At 48.6% G+C, this 20220-nt stretch overlaps 1 protein-coding gene across 1 annotated transcript in view; it reads right to left on the bottom strand.

Moving 5' to 3' along the window:
- The window catches only part of ACY3 (aminoacylase 3), a 486199-nt gene that overhangs the window by 270985 nt on the left and 194994 nt on the right, over window positions 1-20220 (bottom strand). Inside the window, exon 4 of the mRNA XM_075349151.1 lies at window positions 2406-2499. Within this exon, the coding sequence (XP_075205266.1) occupies window positions 2406-2499 (94 nt within the window). The remainder of the gene's footprint in view (window positions 1-2405; window positions 2500-20220) is intronic.

Below are 20220 nucleotides of genomic sequence, written 5' to 3'. Positions count from 1 at the left end.
AGCAGGCAGGAAGTTGGACAGCTTATGTCTGAAGAACCAGGAAGGACCCAGGAAAGACCCAGCGATGGAGGCAGATGTGATCGGGCCAGTGAAGACCTCGGACGACTCGGTGAAGGCAGGTAGGGGACGTCGGAGAGGGAGAGCAGATGAAGTGGAGGGAGGGGGAGACCGGAAAAGCAGAGGCAGAAGCATGGGAGCTGATCGCGGGGGGGGAAGGGCAGACCGCGGGGGGTGGGCACATCGGCACAGGCAGTGGCCATCACCGGAGCGCGCTGGAGCCATCAGGGGGAGCATGCAATACTCACAGGGGGAGCAGGAGCGGCAGCCAGAAAGCAGCGGCGGCAGCGGAGGCGGCAGCAGTGTCGGTGTGGTACTAGAAGTACCAGCCAGTTTATGCCGCAGACATGCTGGGGGAGAGCTCCCCAGGCAAATACAAGCCTGGGGAGGGCGGTCACCTCCAAATCAGACCACCCCACTGCACGCTGATTGGAGCGATTGCACATCATAGCACGATCGCTCCAATCGGTGCTGCAGGGGCTGGGGGGTGCCATGTTTGATCTCCTGCTATGATCTGTTGCAGCAGCTTCAGCACCTCATAGCAGGATCTCAAGGCAAAGCCGACATTCAATTATTATTTACATTATACTGTGCCTCTTTCCTATTTCCTAAGCTGGAAGGCATTATATTAAAAATTTGAAAGTGTTGGCACCCTTGAAAATGTTCCAGAAAAGTAAATATTTCTCCCAGAAAATAATTGCAATTACACATCTGTCATACATGTTTATTTCCTTTGTGTGTACTTGAACAATACAAAAAACTTATTAGTTTTTTGTATTGTTCATTTTCTATTCTATTTTGGGGGTTTTCTATGAAATTATGTCCAATTTGTCTTTTTTTTATTAAAAAAGACAAATTGGACATAATTTCATAGAAAACCCCCAAAATAGGCTAGACAAAATTGTTGGCACCTTTCAAAAATTGTGATTAAACAACGTTGTTTCACACATGTGATTCTTGTACTAACTTACCTGTGGCAAGTAACATGTGTGGGCAATTAAAAAATCACACCTGAAACCAGATAAAAAGGGGAGACGTTGACTCAATCTTTGCATATTTTGTCTGTTAATGTCACACTAAACCTGGAAAACAGAAACAGGAGAAGAGAACATTCTGAGGACTTCAGAACCAAATTATTTAAAAATTTTAACTATCTCAAGGTCACAAGTCCATCTCCACAGATCTTGATGTTCCTTTGTCCACTGTGCATAACATAATCAAGAGGTTTACAATACATGGCACTGCAGCTAATCTCCCTAGACGTGGACAGCAGAGAAAAATTGCTGAAAGGTTGCAACGCAGGATAGTCCGAATGGTGGATAAGCCACCCCAATAAATTTCAAAAGAAATTCAAGCTGTCCTGCAGTCTCAGGGTGCATCAGTGTCAGCACAAAATATCCGTCAACATACTGTATGAATGAAATAAAACACTATGGCAGGAGACCCAGGAGGACCACACTTCTAACGCAGAGACATAAAAAAAAAGCTAGACTGCAGTTTGCCAAAATGTACGGGAGTAAGCCATAAACCTTTTGGGAAAGCATCTTGTGGACAGATGAGATCAAGATAGAGTTTTTGGGGTTATTTTGCCGCCTGTGGCATTGGGTGCTTTGACAGTGTGCAAGGTATCATGAAATCTGAAGATTACCAAAAAATTTTGAGTTGCAATGTAGGGCCCAGTGGCAGAAAGCTGGGTTTGCATCCTAGGTCATGCGTTTTACAATAGGACAATAACCCCAAACATACTTCAAGAAGCCCCAGTAAAGGATGGAAACAAAATGCTGTAGAAATCTAATTGAACACCTGAAGAGAGATCTTAAAATTACTGTAGAGAGAAGGCACCCTTCAAATATGAGAGACCTGGAGCAGTTTGCAAAAGGAGAGTGGTCCAAAATTCTAGCTGAGAGGTGGAAGAAGCTTGTTGATGGTTAAAGGAAGAGATTGGTGCATTTATTTATTCCAAAGGGTGTGTAAGCAAATATTAAGTTGAGGATGCCAACAATTCTGTTCTCCCATTTTTGTTTTCTTTAGTGTTAAAATATGTCCAATTTGACTTTTTTCAGTTTTTTTGTGTTTGTTCCAATACACACAGGAAAAAATTGTGTATAAGAAAAAATGTGTATTTTCATTAATTTTCTGGGAAAAATACTTCATTTTCTGTAACAATTTCAAGGGCGCCAACACTTTCGGCCATGACAGTATCTATGCCTCTGGGGTGGAACCTGTCCTAAAAAAAATAAATAAAAATTAAATACCGTATATAGTTTATTTAGTATAAATGGCACATCCCTAAATAGACTTGAAAATATATCTAAATGTGATTAAAATATATTACTACTTATACTCACCAAGGCCTGCTTTACCAACAGAACACAAATCATACAATGCTGAGCCAGGTTCTGGGTATAGATATATTCGTGGGTCAAATTTGGTAAGATGGGTCTGAAAGTAAAAATCATATCCATTAATGACAATTTCTACCCATTTTGCTATTTTAAAGGTATTGAAAAAAAAAACAACTAAAAACTTTTCCAATATGTTGGTTCGCATCCTCATCTGACTTCACAGGTCTTTTCAGTCATGCAAAAGTAATGCAAAAAATGAAATAAGTCAGCATTATTAATTGTACAGTACATCTTCAATTTGCTGTCACTGTATTGCAGCAGCATAAAAACAAACATGTAACAGCACTGAGTGTGCTGCGGTACATGTGATTAAAGGGGTTTTCCACTACTTGGCGACTGATGAACGGTGGGAAAGGTGTAAGTGGAAAGTATTGAAGTAGTAGACAAGCCCTTTATTAAGTCTCATGTAAGAGAATCGGGCCAATTATCTAAATAACACTCAGCTCAAACTCGAATACCAGTTTGAACTGAGTTTCAGTTTACTGTGATCCAATACTCGTGTATAGCACCCCTGAATACATCAGGGTGCTACAGGGAACTGCATCCTTACCCAGGGTGCAGGGCCTACCCCCCCATGCTGCACCACAAAACCCTATCACCTCACAGCAGTCACTGTCAGACACACCAGGGGGGTTGGACCAGCTGGAAAATGGGCCAGCCACTTGGGCGGACTGGACAGACTGAAAGGGGAGAGACAGAGAGCAGTGGAAAAGTGAGCTCCAGAAAGGGAGGAGCTAGGAAAGGTAGGTCCTGGGGAGCTAGGCAGAACTGATTGGGTCGCAAGCAGTGATCCGGGTCCAGAGGAGTCGGGGACCGGCTGCAGGGACGTTGGACAGGGGTGTGACGGACGTAGTCTTAGATGGACTGTCGGCACCAGAAGGGCCCAACAGAACTGACTGGTACTGAGCACTACAGGGTACAGGACCCTAGGTCAGGAGCCGATTCAACGTCCTGACAATTCCCCTGAAAGGGAGAGGATCTTCATGGACTTCCCTAAACGCTCAGAGATTGAGGGCATCAGCACAACAAGGGGGACAGGGTTTTTCCAGACACAGCAACCCACTGAGGTAACAAGTGCCAGTCCTTAAAAGCACAGCTACACTACACATAATGAGCGGGGCCCCCAACAGCTTCAAGCCACGGGGACCATCAACGGACAACAAATTGTGCACGGAGGCAGGCTCCGAATCACTAAGTGACACCGGTGGGACTGGGTACATGGACGGGCTCCCGGCAGCGGCAGCTGTACTCAGAGACTTTGGTTTACCTACAGTGTGTTTGTCTGCTTTCTCCACCTCATCCAGCACCATGACTACCCACAGTGAGTACCCTGGTCCCTGCACCATGTCCTCCCAAATCTACCAACCCCCCAAGCCTGGGGTCTTCCCTACCTGTGGAAGGACTGACATCTAGCTGCTTCATACCATCTGCCCCAGTACTCCCTCCAGCAGCGGTAGTACTCCCATTACCACAACCCGCAAGTGGCGTCACAAACTTTTCCCCTGTAAATATTCCCCTTTTACAGATCAGGGTGTCCGCCAAGCCGGGTCCTGACCCCTCGAGCCACGACGATCCCGGATCCGAGCAGCCCGACTAACACCAGGGCGAAACACTTGCATGTGGGAATCGGATCACAGGTGTTAGGAAAAGGAGAACCTAATTTTCCCTACACCATGACAGCACCTTACAGAGTGAGAGTATCTGCCTCCAGGCATAAGTACTCTACAAAATAAAAAGATGGTACCGCTCTGTATACTTCAGGGTGGTTTTCTGTTCCTGAAAGAGGAGATCTATTGCTCAGCAGAGTGAAGAAGAATGTACATGGGGAAATTTCTCCAGGGACAGCAAGAGGAAGACATTGTCCTATATTGCAGGCATGGATCCCGGGTCCATTGAATCTTGGCTGCTACCTTTCCCTTGGTTCAGGCAAAGGGGAGTCCGAAGCCGGAGGTAACAGGAGACGTCATCTTGCTCTCTGCGGGCCACTTCTGGGGTCGGAAGTTGGGGTTGGACACAACACAACATAAGTGGAACACGCACAGTGACCAGCCACTTCCGTGTTCGGAGGTTGGGGCCGCATGTAACAGAACGCGGATGTGGGCATGCTCTATAGAAACACATGTGTAATAGTGTCGTCCGACTTTGGGTTCACGCAGTTGAGCGTGAGTATGGGAGGCACAGTAACCGGCCACTTCTGGGTTGGAGGTTAGCGCTGGAGGGCGTCAGATGACTCTCGGTTTGGAAGGCATGGAAAAAGGAGTGGAAAAAATGGTTAGGAAGAACTAATCCCAACACACTTGAAAGGAAGCATCTATTTGATGAGGAGCTATGTAAGACCTGGGAATAATTATCTAAAATTGATATGGCGTTATCCAAAGTATCCAAGAATGTTGCTCTTCAATTTGACTATCTAGGCTTTCTCAGGGATCCTTTAAATAGGGAAGCTAATATGTTCTTCAAGGGAGCCTGGGAAGCAGCAGACAGTTCCTTTAAACCCAGTATATTGGCTTCTTGTACTGCGAGGTCCCTGATTAAATGGCTACAGGAGATTAATTTGTAAATAAGAAAAAAGTGGCTGAGGGATCAACTACTGGAAGCTTTTGTGGCACCCCAGGGTTGCCACACAAAGGGTTAACTCCCCACACACAACACCAAGACCTCCTGGCCAGAAGGGGGAGACCAAGCTGCTTCCCTGGATATTCTGGTGGGAAGGGGAGATGGTCAGTAGTTTCAGTTTGGAAGTTCAGTGCAGAGCACTGAGGAGAAAGGATCTCTGCAGGTTGGAAGCTGGCTTTAGCTCACCTCAGGATCCACTGACCAATTCCAGGCCTAGCTGAGGGTCTGAGGAAAGGAGAAAGCGTACACAGAGGAACATTCCTGGGAGGCAGAGCATTGCTGAGCTCATCCCAGTGGAGCACACAGAACGGATGCTGGATCCGAGACTGCAGGTTACATACTGTACAGTTACCACCAGAGAAGTGAGGATTCCACATTCTCTATCTGTACCACAGACACAGGAACAAACGCAGAGTTCAGGAACATACTAGGAAGGACTTGAGTTGCCTGTCAGGTTGGTACCTAGGAGCAGAGCAGAGCCGGCTGCATAGTTCACACAGCAGCAGGGCCACAGACACACAGTGCAGACAAGGAAGCCAAAACGGCCCGGCTGGGTGGGAGAAGCCCTGAACCCCTCACAGACTCCGTGGACAGTACTCTGCTGAATACCATCATCAGTAAAGGACAAAGAAACTGCAAAACCGTGAGTCTGCCTGTTTATTGTGCTCGTGTCCTGCACTCCCCCCATAGACTAACACACTGCCCCGGGGAAAAGGCTCTACCCGTGGGGAGCCGTCCCATCTCAAGCTGCCTTCCATCACCCCGGAGGTTCTGCAGCAGCGGTGGTCATCTCTGATCACATTCCACGGGTGGCGTCACGAACATAACCCCCCTTTTTATTGTAGAACCAGGGAGCACAGACCGGGTCACGACACCGTGATCCCCTTTCCAGAAGCGACCCCTTGGCCCGGTTCTGGGTATCTCCTTAACCCCTGGCGACACACTTTACCAACTAGTCAGAAGGCAGCTTATTTTCTGGCAGGCACTTCAGTGGATAGTAGTAGGTTTTCCACCCGTCCCTGTGCTCTCTAAAACTCCACTGCTAAAGCCCTATCGCTTAAAAACTGGTCACTAAACCTTCAGTTCAAGGTGAAGTTGTGTGCTAATCCTTGTCAGGGTAGTTATTTGTTTGGCTCAGTCTTGGATAAAATCCTAGAGAAAGCAGCAGACAAGAAAAATAATTTTCTTTCCCTCTTTCTCCGATTTGAGATCCTTTCGAGGCTCATGGTGTAGAGGGAGATGGAATCAGAGAGAGGACAGTGGCAGACATATCTGGGGTCAAGATAGGGCCAGAACAGAGAATTCATGTTTAGTAAACCCATCCCCAATAGGGGAAGACCAAAGTAGCCATGATGCCAGGCTTCAGGTGGAGGAACACTAAAATTATTTTCCCATCAGTGGGCCCTATTACCAATGAGTAGTGAATACTCTTGCAAGGGTCTCGAGCTAGTGTTCTCTTTCCCCCACATCATTCTCCTTGAGAAGAGTAATAGAGACTCGTAATTAAAAAAAAACAAGGGACAATGGAACTGGGTGTTCTGAAACTTGTACAAAAGCAAGTACATATCAGAGTACAAGCATCAGACACTGAGAAAGGTTTTTGCAGCAACCTATTTTTGGTAAGAAAACCAGACAATTACCACAGAAAAGTTATCAACTTAAAAGCTCTAACTTGATATTTAAAGAAGGAAAAATTCAAAATGGAAACTCAGAGATCTACAGTATGGTAAAACTATTATACCCGGCTTGCTTCATGGAAGTGAAGGACGCATATTACCACATTCAAAAAATATCTCAGAGTAGCTGTAAAGATAAGAGGGAACCTCTTTTATCTTTAGTGCCAATGTCTCCCTTTCAGAGTTTCTCTTGTACCCAGAGTTTCCATCAAAATAGCTTTAGAAATGGCATCTTACATCAGAAAAAAAGGACATTTTAATAGTACTCTATGTAGAAGACTTTCCGAGTGGAATAATTAAAAGAGCATCGAACAAATCCTATCTAACTTATCTGGCTTAAGATGGACAATAAACAAAGACAAACGTAAAATGGAATCCCTTTAGCTTCAGCTTTTTCATGGGATCTATTCAATTCATTAGTTGATGATCATGATTTCGGCTGTCCAGTGGGCTCAATTTTATACCAGATACTTTCAATGGGAGATTCTTGCAGTACAGACCAGTTGGATAGATATTCTAGACCAGAGATTCCGATTGTCAGAGGATTCCTTGGTATGGTGGACAGAAAGAACCTCTTAAAAGTTATCCCATGGACGGTTCAGAAACAGATGGTGGAGTTCACCTGTATGGTCACTGAGAGCTGACAGCTGTAAGAAAGGCCAAACAGATGACTTTTGAGTGGACTACGGGAAGAAACGTAATAGCCACGTCTGACTGTGGCATACTGTACATAACATGACAACTGTGGCCTACATAAATCATCAAGAGGGGACCAGATCTGGTCTGCTGATAACCGAGTTGGGGAAAATCTTCCAACTGGCAGAAAGAAATCTTTTGTCCCTATCAGCCTGGTACTTAAGGGGTCAGAAAATATTATAGCTGACTACCTAAGTTGCCATTGGCTCAAGGAGAATGGACTATGAATTGGGAAGTTCTCCATCAAATTTGTGCCCCATGGGGTCTCCAGAAAGTGATTTATTTGCTACTAGGGAGGATTGCCAGATTAAAGCATTCTTTTCCCTAAATCTAGTGGAATTCGCAAATGGGTTGAATGCCCTTCTACAGAAGTGGGATTTTCATCTAGCCTACACCTTTCCACCCTTTCCTCTAATCACAATTGTATTGAAGAAGATATACGAGCACAGGGCAAGAGTCATGCTGGTTGCTCCTATTGGCCCAGAAGGGCATCGTTTAACTCCCTGAGAATTATGTTGGTCTCAGACTGGATACTTCCCGAGATTACCAATCTTGCATCCCAAGGTCCAGTTATCCAACTTCAGGTCCACAACCTACACCTGACTGTAGGGAGCTTGAAAGTGGATTACTATCAGCCAGGGAGTTCTCACAGAACTTAGTGTCCTCTCTCCTTTTAAGTTGGAAAAAGTTTACTTTCTCTAATTACACTAAGGTATGAAACAAATTTTTGGAATTCTCCATGCGAAATCTTTCAACTCATCAACAGGCCCCGTTTACAGAAATATTGGAGTTCCTTCAGAAGACCTTGAAATAAGCCTCTCCACTTGCACACTAAAAGTTCAAGTCTTCGCCCTAGGGGTGTTATTTGATAAAAAAAAAAAAGATTTGCTTATAATCATCGATGGATGCCTAGGTTCATCACAGCTTCATTATCTTCCAAGCCAGTAAATTGTCCTAACATAGCCCCTTGGGCTATAAATCTAGTTCTGAATGCCCTCAACAGATACTCTTTTGAGCCTACATCATCTACTACCATTAAGGCCTTCATCCTAAACATGATCTTCCTTGTGGCCCTAACTTCGGCTTGACAAGTGGGTGAATTACAGGTCATCTCAATTAATTCCCCCTTCACAACTATCCTAGGGGACAGAGTGATATAAAGATCTGACCCGTATTTTCTTCACAGATCTCAGGAAATAGTCCTCCCTTACTTTTGTAACAATCCAAAATCACAAGGTGAGCAAGTCTTTAGATGTCAGGAGGTGACTCCTTCGATACCTTAAAGTAACAGGATCCTGGCTGAAGTCTTTGACAATATTTGCTTTGTTTCAGGGCCCTAATTAAAGTAAAGAAGCCTCTAAATCCACCATAACTTGGTGGATTAGGATGGCCATAGCTTTGGCTTACTCTGCTTTGGGTCAGGATCCTCTTCAGAATGTTAGTGCTCATTCTATAAGGGACATAGCTACTTCCTGGACATAATTGATTAAATCTCAACACATTTCTCAAATCTGCAAAGCTGCAGTCTGGTTGTCCCCCTTTATCTTCTTTAAACACTACAGCTTGGATATGGGGCACTATGACCTATCCTTTGAAAGAAAGGTTCTTTCAGTGGTGGTTCCACTTAGGGAATTTTTCTATTTTTATTTTTGTGATGCTGTGACTGTCATGGTGTAGGGAAAATATGATAATTACTGGCTGGTAAGTTGATTTTACTGAACCATGACAGCACTGTGCTTATTCCCTCCCTTGTGTTTTGGTGGTGGTGGGACATTTCCCCTCTTTCTCATATATATATATATATATATATATATATATATATATATATATATATATATATATATGCCGCCCCTGAAGCAGATCGAACTGCTCGGATCCGGGGGTGGTGATTACTCGTGGCTCGAGGGTCTCTGGACCAGGGGGCTCGGGGCCACACTCAAATAGCAAAGGGGAGTATTTGCAGGGGATTTGGTATAGTTTGTGACATCACCCATGGTGTACAGTAATTGGGAGTACCACCACTGCCGTTGGGAGTACCCGGGGTAATAGAGTGGGGCAACTAGGTGACGTTGCCCTCCACGGGTAGGGGTAGGCCCCGGGACTCTGGATGGTGATGCGGGGACACAGTGCAGGGGTCAGTCGGGTACTCACTCAGCAATGAAGCAGACGCTGACAACGGAGTAAACCAAGTCTCTGAACGCCGTTGCCTCTCGAGGGGAGCTCTTCCGGGTCCCGTCCCCTGCAGCACTGCCAGTGGTCCATAACCTGCCTCCTGGCACAAAGTTTTAGATTGTCCGTAGTGGCCCGGTAGCTTGGAGCTTTCTGGGCCCCGCTCCCCACTATGGCTAAGTGAAGGAGCCTGCTCTCAGGAGTTCACGCTTGGAATTTCAGTGGCCAACTTGTTTGGAAAGCTCTATCCCCCTTGTTGCGCTAGTGCCCCCGATCTCTGAGCTTCGTGGGAACAGTCCGTAAAGGCCCTATCCTCCGCAAGTTAATTGCCGGGTCGCCTGAAGCTTCTCCCCGACCTAAGGTTTGTGTACCCCATTGTGCCTTCGGTCCCGGACCGGTGATAGGACCAGGCTGCTAACTGTCCTCCAAGGTCCTAGGCACCTAACCTCAATCCCCTGCGACCGGGGCTCCGACTCCTCTAGGTCCAGACCACTGTCTGTGACCTATTTGCTTCTCCCCTGGGAGCTACAACTCCCAGCTTCCTCAGAGCTCCTCACAACTCGAGCGCTACCACTGAACTCAGCTTGACACCTCCCACCTCCCTGCCTGACCCCTAGGTGGGCGGCCCTATTCCTGCTTAAGCAGCCCACTGGTGTGCCTGACAGGTGTGGTGCAAAGTGTATCTAGGATTTGTGAATGCTGGTGGAGGAAGTACTGCAGGATGGAGACCCAGAACCATGGGGGGTTGAATCCTGCACTAAAAAAAAGAGCATGCAGAACCCTGTGACGACCTGAATAGTCCAGGGCGTCACATTCCCTCTTGGTTAAACGTAGCTCGTCCCCGAGCTACAGGACACCCAGAGGTTTATATACATTTTTTTTAACTGCAAAGGTAAAAAGAGATAACATTTTATTAACATTTGGTTTTCATCCCACGTAGGGGAGGAACATTTTTAGTTAAACGTTTCGTCAAACTCTTAGGAGTACTTTGCATGTTGCGACATCGCTACTGCAATATCGTCGGGGTCAACTAGAAAGTGACGCACATCCGGCGCCAGTAACGACGTCGCAACGTGTAAAGCCTAAATGCACCGATAAACGATCGCAAAAGCATCGGAAATCGGTGATCTGTGTAGTGTCGGTCATTTCCATAATTTCGCTGCAGCGACAGGTACAACGTTGTTCCTCGTTCCTGCGGCAGCACACATCGCTGTGTATGAAGCCGCAGGAGCGAGGAACATCTCCTTACCTGCCTCCAGCAGCTATGCGGAAGGAAGGAGGTGGGCGGGATATTTACGTCCCGCTCATCTCCGCCCCTCCGCTTCTATTGGCCGCTTGCCGTGTGACGTCGCTGTGACACCGCACGACCCGCCCCCTTAGGAAGGAGGCGGGTCGCTGGACAGAGCGACGTCTCAGGGCAGGTAAGTGCGTGTGAAGCTGCCGTAGCGATAATGTTTGCTTCTTCAGCTATCATAAGTTATCGCATGTGCGACGGGGCCGGGTACTATCGCGCTCGGCATCGCTATTGTCACGCTCACCGGCCCCCCTGCCATGCTCACCGGCTCCCCTTCCACGCTCCCCGGCTCCCCGGCCACGCTCCCCGGCTCCCCTGCCACACTCCCCGGCTCCTTTGCAAGGCGACCCCCGCTCCACGGCCTCCATGCATACTCACCTGCGTCCTCCAGGCAACCCGATCCTCGGTCCTGGCGCCCAACTGCGATGCTGAATGCTCCTGCCTCCTGTGCACCGCTCCCTGCTCTGGCTTCTGGCACCCAGGCCTCGCGCATGCGCATTAGGGCGCGCGCGCGGTCATTGACCCTCTCTTAAAGGGCCAGCGTCCTCCAACAGGATATTGAAGATTCAGGTGCAGGGTATATAGGGGGTTCCTTTCCAAGTTGGCGGGGCCTGTTCTTCGTGTTTCCTAAGCTAGGAGTCAGGTCTTCCTGTGTTTTGCCCCGTACTCACATATCTCTCTTGTAGAGTCGTTCCTTCCTCGCCAACCGGTCCTGACGATTCCTGAACCACGAACGGTGACTGTCCGCCGTCTCGTCAGTCCCTATCGTCTCCGGATCCATGTGGTGACCCACCTCCTCGCTCCGTTGGTTCCGGATTCTGCCTGCCATCATCTCGGCCTCCGAACCTGAGCTCCGTCACCCGGACTGCCTTCAGAGACTCCGTGGTCCCAGGGACTTCTTCACTCCACTCCTCTGAACGGACTGTCCTGCTACCCATAGTGCTCTGGCTACCGGGCACCTCGCCCTCGGTGAGGTGTTCAGCCCAGTGGATCCACCTCCTGGGCCTACCCGTCCTCCCGGTCCTAACAGCTATCATCGGCTAGCGATGTCGCAGCGTGCAAAGTACCCCTTAGAGTTCACCTTTTATAAAACCGATGGAATGCTACTGTTTGCATTGGTAGCAGGGGCTCAACCTGCTCCGTTGCAGCCCCTTCCCGCGACAGTCCAGTTCCAATGTCCCGGATCTCATTAACCCGCCAGCCAAACAAACCTGACCCGCTGCATTCCTACTTGGGGTCCGTGACAGGGTTAAAGTCCCGGATTAAAAGGAAGACACTGGTAGGCGAATGAGGTGCAACTTATTTAAAATGAGCACAAGTCTGTGCTGGCCGCAACCAGTCCCGCAGTCATGGTCCATTCTTACTACTAAAATATATATGTATAGAAAACAGAGTCCATACACCAGGTGCAAACATCATATAACTCTCTTAATCCGGTAAATTACTCAGTTGATTAAACCAGGTAATCATCATTTTTCACATAAACATTACTTATCATTTTTCAAGAAAATAACAAACTAAAGCCCGCTACACACGCTTCAATATATCTCACAATCCGTCGTTGGGGTCAAGTTGTAAGTGACGCACATCCGGCATCGTTTGTGAGGTATCTGCGTGTGACAGCTACATGCGATCAGGATTGAACGCAAAACCGTTGATCGCAAACACATCGTATCATTCTCTAGAATTGAGCGTTTTGTTGCACGAACCTAGTCAATTGTAACGTGTGACATCCCTCATACGATTTTGTTGTCTGATGCTATGTGCGCAGGTGTGCGCTCTGCACCGCAGCTAAAAAAAGGTCTGCTTCAGAGCGCAGCTGAAAAGCTGCGTTCTGAAGCGCCTCACAATGTCTGTCATGCACTAATCTCTGTCAGTCCGTCACTATCTCTGTCCCTCACTCTCAGTCCATGTCAGTCTATCCCCCTCTCTCATATACTCACCGATCCCCGATCCCTGGCGCTGCACGGCATTCACACTGCTCCGGCGGCTTTTACTGTTTTGAAAAAGCCGGCCGCCCATTAAACAATTTCGTATTCCCTGCTTTCCCCGCCCACCAGTGCCTATGATTGGTTACAGTGAGACACGCCCCCACTCTGAGTGACAGGTGTCACACTGCACCCAATCACAGCAGCCGGTGGGCGTGTCTATACTGTGTAGTGAAATAAATAATTAAATAATTAAAAAAAACGGCGTGCGGTTCCCCCCATTTTTAAAACCAGCCAGATAAAGCCATACGGCTGAAGGCTGGTATTCTCAGGATGGGGAGCTCCACGTTATGGGGAGCCCCCCACCCTAACAATATCAGCCAACAGCCGCCCAGAATTGCCGCATACATTATATGCGACAGTTCTGGGACTGTACCCGGCTCTTCCCGATTTACCCTGGTGCGTTGGCAAATCGGGGTAATAAGGAGTTATTGGCAGCCCATAGCTGCCAATAAGTCCTAGATTAATCATGTCAGGCGTCTATGAGACACCTTCCATGATTAATCTGTAAATTACAGTAAATAAACACACACGCCCGAAAAAATCCTTTATTAGAAATAAAAACACACACATATACCCTGGTTCACCACTTTAATCAGCCCCAAAAAGCCCTCCTTGTCCGGCGTAATCCAGGATGATCCAGCGTCGCTTCCACCGCAGCTGCATGGAGGTGACCGGAGCTGCAGCAGACACAGCCGCTCCGGTCACCTCCATGCAGCAAATGAAGACAGCCGTGCGATCAGCTGCTGTCACTGAGGTTACCCGCGGCCACCGGTGGATGCAGCGGTGGCCGCGGGTAACCTCAGTGACAGCAGCTGATCGCACGGCTGTCTTCATTTGCTGTGTGGAGGTGACCGGAGCGGCTGTGTCTGCTGCGGCTACGGTCACCTCCATGCAGCTGCGGTGGAAGCGACGCTGGATCATCCTGGATTACGCCGGACAAGGAGGGCTTTTTGGGGCTGATTAAAGTGGTGAACCAGGGTATATGTGTGTGTTTTTATTTCTAATAAAGGATTTTTTTCTGGTGTGTGTGTTTATTTACTGTAACTTACAGATTAATCATGGAGGGTGTCTCATAGACGCCTGACATGATTAATCTAGGACTTATTGGCAGCTATGGGCTGCCAATAACTCCTTATTACCCCGATTTGCCAACGCACCAGAGTAAATCGGGAAGAGCCGGGTACAGTCCCAGAACTGTCGCATATAATGTATGCGGCAATTCTGGGCGGCTGTTGGCTGATATTGTTAGGGTGGGGGGCTCCCCATAACGTGGAGCTCCCCATCCTGAGAATATCAGCCTTCAGCCGCATGGCTTTATCTGGCTGGTTTTAAAAATGGGGGGAACAGCACGCCGTTTTTTTTAATTATTTAATTATTTACTTCACTACACAGTATAGACACGCCCATCGGCTGCTGTGATTGGGTGCAGTGTGACACCTGTCACTCAGAGTGGGGGCGTGTCTCACTGTAACCAATCATAGGCGCTGGTGGGCGGGGAAAGCAGGGAATACGAAATTGTTTAATGGGCGGCCGGCTTTTTCAAAACAGTAAAAGCCGCCGGAGCAGTGAGAAAGCCGTGCAGCGCCGGGGATCGGGGATTGGTGAGTATATGAGAGAGGGCTGCTCAATTCAGTTACTCAGGAGATTAGCGGTCACCGGTGAGTCTTCACTGGTGACCGCTAATCAGGACGCGACACAGACAGAGCCGCAGCATCACAATGAAGTCGAGTGAAGTTCACCCGAGTTCATTCTGACAGTGCGGCTCTGTCTGTGTCTGCTGTCATCTGCCATTCAGCTCTGCTACATGGCTGTCTGTGTCTGCTGTTAGCAGCCATGTAGCAGAGCTGAATGGCAGATGACATAGTAAAAACGCATCCCTACACATTACACACGCTTGGCAAGTCAATAAATAAAAAAAAAAAAAGGTGCTCAATGCATACGTCACAGAACACATGATCTAAAGGATCGCACACAAAATTGACCAATTTAACATAGACTACTAACGCTCGTGTGACAGCAAATGAACGACCAACGTGAAATCTCATAGATCCCGTATGCAACCTGGGCGTGTCACATCGCAAATGCGATTGTACAACTAATTGCAACGTGTAAAGTGGGCTTTAGAAAAATAATAAAAGAAAACACAGATTTCTAACATAAACTTTCTGATAGCCTGGTACCGCTACCACTACTCTCTATATCTCAGTGGGGGCTGACCAAAGTTAACTCGGGTCGACCTTCTCAATTCTGGACCCTCTTCTTCCCCCTGTGATGTGGCAATGTTTCCTACAGGTGTTTCTCCCTCAGTGGCAGGTGTGGCTTGTAGGACTCCAGGGGTGCGTGGTAAGGGTACAGGTACTACTCTAGGTGTGGGAGTGGGTGCAGTGTCAGTAAGTCTTTCCTATTCTGGTTCTTCCACTGGTTGTGGGAAGGTTAACACAGGAACTATTACTGCTCCATTTTGCATGGGCCAATCTTCTGGGAAGTCACTTAGAATGGTACGGATCATCCTTTTCTTCCTTTTCACCACCTGAGGCTGGGGCTGGGATTCATCTGCAACTCTTAAGGGCTCTGGACACTTCTTCAAGTGGTCCCAGGAGACAGTAGACGTGGTTCTTCCCTGATCCTTGCTGATGAGGCATGTCCTCTGGTTGTCAAAGTTGGATGGTTGCACCACGGAAGGGTCCCTCTCCCATTGGTCATCAAATTTGTGCGACTTTCTTTTCCTCTTCAGTAAGGTAAGAGAGGGGTAGCTTTTGCCTGTTTGTTAAAGTTCCTTTCTTGCTTCTCTCTACTCTGATTCAAATTCTCTTTGACATACTTTTGAATCTGCTTATACTGGATCTGGTGACATCAGTCCCAATCCGCTTCAGACAAGTAAACTTCAGGCAGCTCAAACTCCATCTCTAAGTCCACTGGGAGACTCACAGGTCTGGCTCTCATCAGGTAAGCGGGTGCACATTTGGTGGATCCCACAGGGATGTTATTGTGGATGTCAACAAGATCTGGCAATTTGTCAGGCTACTGGTTCCGCTCCTCAAGGGGTAGAGTTTTCAGCAGGTTGATCATTAAGTGGTTCATCTTTTTGCACATCCCATTTGTCTGAGCATGGTAGGGTGTAGTGCGTATCTTCTTACACCCATACAGACTACAGAATTCTTGGAAGATTTCAGCCTCAAACGCTGGACCTTGATCGGTGAGGATCTGGTCAGGATACCCATGCGGCCTGCAAAAGTGTACTTGAAATGCCTTCACTGCTGTGCTGGCAGTTAGATCTTTCACAGGTACCACCACCAGGAATCGAGAATAGTGTTCCACCATCGTGAGTGCATAGGTGTAACCACTTCTGCTTGGGGTAAGCTTAAAGTGATCCAAAGCTACAATCTCCAGGGGCTGTTTGGTGACTAATGGTTGGAGCGGTGCTTGCTGGTTGGTAAGACTTCTGCATAGCTTGCCTTGATGAAGATACAGTCGACTCCTGTCCTGCCACAGCTTCTTAGCTTCTTCTGGAGCACCTGGTTCAAGACGGGAGGCAGCTTGGGCTAACAGTGCTTTGATTAGCCTGATTGCAAGATCACCATCCTGGGCTTCTTGCCAACCGTGATGGGGTAATGGGTTGAAGGTTGCCTCCTGTTGACTGCTATGGGACCGAGGCTGTTCCAGCCTAGCTGGCCGATGGAAGGCAGGCAATTCGATCTCTTCCAAGTCATCTTCGTCCTTCCCATCATCGAGTAAATGGGGCATTCTGGATAGTGCATCCGCATTGGTGTTTTTGCGGCCAGCCCTGTATTTTATTGTGAAATCGTAGTTCGCCAATCTTGCAACCCAACACTGTTCTAGCGCTCCAAGCTTCGTCGTGTCCAGGTGGGTCAACGGGTTGTTGTCCGTGTACACGGTGAATTTTGTAGAATCCACCTGGGCTTCGTCAGGAGGCAGATATCTGGTAATGCTGTCATCTGGCGAGGCGAGTTCATCATCTAACCAAAACGTCTTATACAGTACATAGGGAATGGTCGTTACCTGGGAGCCGGTATCAAGAAGCGCAGAGGTCGGGATCCCATCCAGGGTGATGGCAGATATCTGCCTCCTGACGAAGCCCAGGTGGTGAAACGCATTGAGGCGTGGTGGGCTTGAGACTGAACTACTTTGGATCAGGTCTGTATGTTATTTTGATTTTTTATACTATATGTTCTGCCTTGATAATTGTTCGGTGTGCCTCCACTGATCCTGTGCATGGCTGGTTAGCAGCCGCTCATACTGACATGCAGTGTCGCGGTCTGTGCCCTGTACTTATCTAAAAGCATGATTTATAGAGCTCTTTTTTGCCATCGGGTTACAGATTGTGACCGATAGCAGCTGCATGTATGGTGAGCGTCCTGGCGGACTCACAGCACGACCCACGCTGACACCCGATCTGAGAGTGTGATTATAGTCAGCTGTTGTTGGAGCGTGCAGTGAGGTACGACAGGTTGAACAACTGCGATCTTCAGCAGTGCTGGACATCCATGACGGTTACTAATTATATTAATGGACAATGAGTTTATTTATGGACGGTCTCCTGTGCGCGGTGGTGGGAATGCCCAGCGGCACTTATATTTTTGTTATTCTTGAGACTGTGCTAATGACTTATCTGGATGTTTATGATGTATGCTAATTTCATTAATATACTGTAAGACCTGCGGTTGGTTTCATCTGTGCAGCAGAGGGAATGCCCAGTGGTACTTATATTTATGCTACTTTTGAGGACACTCTACTAATTAACCCCTTGTGCCTTGACTGAGATTTCCCTCTTCTGGTCACGCTTTGATTTGCCTCTCAGGATTGGCATTTCAGCACGCTTATAGTATTGCAATTATAAGTACAGGACGATTTTCACACAGACTGATATATTATTCTGAATGTCTATTACCCATGGTACATGTGGGATAAGCAAGTCTCTACCCACCCTCCCCCCAATTCGTGGGAGTTATATTTGTACTTCTCTCTACCTTGTTGTGCCCATGTCCATGTATGTTGTTTTTATTTTTAAACTTAATAAAATGATGTATTTTTTATACGGAGCATTAGCATCGTGTATATTCTTTTTGGAGGATATAAGTGGATTTATCTTTATGTGTGATGTTGTTGATTTGTCTGTAATCCACACACATCCGCATGATGCCATCTTTCTTTTTCACCAGTACTAGGGGAGCTGCCCAGGGGCTGCAACTATCACGTATGTTTCTGAGCATGTCCTTTGCGCACTGGTAATGGGCAGGTGGTATGGGCATATACCTCTCCTTGATGGGTGGGTGAGCGCTTGTGGGTATGTGGTGTTGTACCCCTTTTATCCACCCAAAATCAAGTGGATGCTTGCTAAAGACTCGTACTCCTGCACAACCCTGTAGACCCCTGGTTTGTGATGTGAAGGTGTAGAGTCAGTGCCCACATGTAGCTCTTGGCACCACTTCTCTAACTGTCCCTGGGGACTGTCACTGGGGGACTGATCTGGTGTACTTGTGTCGCGGGCGGGGAGGACGCCACTGCGCTGCGCTCGCTAACGCTCGGGTCCGACGCTGCTGCAATGGCTGCTCGGTGGATCGAGCAGTGGGCCGGATCCGGGGACTCGAGCGGTGCTCCTCGCCGGTGAGTGAAAAGGGTGGTTGGTTTGGGGGATTTAGTCCGTGACGCCACCCATGGGTCGTGGTGAAGATGGGCACCACCGCTGCTGGTGACGGGGATCCCGGGAGCGATGGTAAGGAGCAGCTGGGATGTTGTTTTCCCCCTTCGTGGGTAGGGGTTGGTGGTCCCGGGGCCCGATGAAGTGACGGGGTGGCAGGGTCGGTGAGGTGCAGGGTTGCAGGGACAGCGCGGCGCGGTGCCGGATGGCACGGGTGTACTCACTCAGCAAGAAAGGTACAAAGTCCTCGGTAAACCAAACGGCTGGATGGACAGGTCCCGCTGCCGGCTGCAGTGCTTCTACCCGGACAGGTGATGGCGGCTGTCTTTCACTGCACCTTAATGTTCTCTTGCTGACTACTATGGATTCCCAACGGTAGTTCGCTCCAAGGTGTATGGGTACCGGAGGAGCCCGTTTGCCCGCAGACACTGGCCCTTGGGTCTCTAGCCTTAGGCAGTAGCTGTATACCCTCACGGTGTGGGCGGTTGCCTTCAATCGGGAGTTTTGCTGTTGTGAAACCCCTGGGGTTCCAGTCACATTCGGATCTGACTATTGTCGGCGGCTCCAAGCCTGGTCGGGGTCCGATGGCCCTGCCTGTGTGTGCTGGCTTCACTTCGCTCCCCGGTAGGTACCGGCGGGCCGTCGCCCATCCCCGGTCCTACGGTTCCGCGTTGCTCCACCACTCCTGCAGACGGCCACCACCGTCTGCCAACCTTGCTCTTAGTGCCTGGGCCACAAACCCAGACACCCAAGTGTTTACTCCTCACTCCTCAAACTCCAACACTAAACTACTACTTCTAACTGACACTTTTCCTGCCTCCAGGCCTGTGAACTCCTCGGTGGGTGGGGCCAACCGCTTAGCTCCGCCCCACCTGGTGCGGACATCAGACACTGGAGGGAGGCAACAAGGGTTTTTGTTTGGCTGGTGTCCCTGTCTAGTGGGGGTGGGGGGGTGTTTAGATGTTATCTGTGACGACCTGGCTAGGCCAGGGCGCCACATTCCCCCTTGGTAAAATGCAGACCGTCCGTGGGCTGCCCGTCCATCACCGGTTTTATTTTTCAAAACTGTAAAAAGATCTAAATAACATGCAAAACATTTTCAAACATAAGCATTTTTTGTAAGGACACTTCAAACGTTGCACATATATAACATTTTTAATAACAGACGGACGGACGGGTGTCTTCTGCTCTCCCACCCAAGCAACCTAGCCATGATGCTGCCCCTAAGAAGTGGGCAGCACCCCTTGACCCCAGTCCAGGTTCTGGCTGCCCGAGCGGGAACGGGTACGGTAACTCGCACCCGGCTGTCACTTCAGGGGACCCCACATCCTTGGGGGACCCCTGACCGCCGGAGGATGGCCACCGGTCCTGGTGGTGGCCGGGCCCCAGCCTGCTCTGCTGCGGGCCCTTCCTCCAATCTGCCTCTCCGGAGGCGGCTCCGGCGGAATATCACCCCTCAACTTATTTACAAGCCCACTAGTTCGTGGGTGGCCTGCCAGTTCTTGGCCTTGTCCATGAGTAGTCTCTCATGCAGGTTGTAAAATACACAGGGTCCCTCCGGGGACAACTTGCCGGCAACGGCCGGAATAATCATGTAGACAATCAGGTAAATGTCACGGTTCATTAAAGTCATTCAATCAAACTGCTGAGGGTCCCA

The sequence above is a fragment of the Anomaloglossus baeobatrachus genome, chromosome 5 (genome assembly GCF_048569485.1).
Source record: "Anomaloglossus baeobatrachus isolate aAnoBae1 chromosome 5, aAnoBae1.hap1, whole genome shotgun sequence".
NCBI lineage: Eukaryota > Metazoa > Chordata > Amphibia > Anura > Aromobatidae > Anomaloglossus > Anomaloglossus baeobatrachus.
Note: the sequence above shows the minus strand (reverse complement) of the source record. Positions and strands in the feature narration are given on the sequence as shown.